General features: G+C 65.9%; 1 protein-coding gene across 1 annotated transcript in view; it reads left to right on the plus strand.

The window, feature by feature from the left end:
* Positions 1-596, plus strand: part of POU6F1 (POU class 6 homeobox 1) — a gene marked incomplete at its 3' end in the record, with an annotated part of 19,574 nt that extends 18,978 nt beyond the window's left edge. Inside the window, exon 9 of the mRNA XM_033511669.1 lies at positions 451-596. Within this exon, the coding sequence (XP_033367560.1) occupies positions 451-596 (146 nt within the window). The remainder of the gene's footprint in view (positions 1-450) is intronic.
* Positions 597-724: the final 128 nt, after the last annotated feature.

A 724-nucleotide genomic window follows, 5' to 3' on the forward strand; every position in this document is an offset into this window, starting at 1 on the left:
GCCTTTGGGACCCGGCCACACGACCTTGGGGGAGACAGAAGCACCTTTGGGACGTGGCCAGGTGGCTTTGGGACACCGTGACCATTGCAGGGACCTGGCTGTGTTGTTTTGGGGAGATACGAGCCCCATTTTATTTTGGGGGGCACTTCTGGGTCCTGGTTGTGTGGCTTTGGGAACCCGTGAGCACCTCTGGGCTTTGGCCACGTGGCTTTGGGACCCAGGCAGGTGGATTTAGGAGCCCATGAGCACCTTGCAGACCGGCTGTGTGGCTGTGGGGACACAGGAGCACCTTTGGGTCCTGGCCACGTGGCTTTGGGACTCCAGGAGCACCCCCAGGCTGTGCCCCCTCCTGCCCCAGCGCTGTCCCATGGTCACCCCGTCCCCCTCCTGGTGCCACCAGCTCTCTCCGTGGGATGTGCCCCATGGGGGGGAGCTGCCTGTCCCCCCCAGGTCACCCCCAGATCCCCCCCAGGTCCAGCCCATCCAGCCGGCCCCGGCCGGGGTGGGGATGAGCCCCACGCCCGTGGGCAAGGTGTCACCGTCCCCAGTGCCCATCACGTGCTCCGAGACCCCCACCGTGAGCCAGCTGGTGTCCAGTGAGTCACTGGGAGCACTGGGAGGGGATTCTGGGGGCTGCGGGGGGACAAGGGGCTGTGGGCTCCATGTGGGGTCTGGGATCCACTGGGAAGAGGGATAGCAGGAACTGGGATCCACTGGGAAGAGG

Source organism: Parus major, unplaced genomic scaffold (assembly GCF_001522545.3).
Source record: "Parus major isolate Abel unplaced genomic scaffold, Parus_major1.1 Scaffold427, whole genome shotgun sequence".
Lineage (NCBI taxonomy): Eukaryota > Metazoa > Chordata > Aves > Passeriformes > Paridae > Parus > Parus major.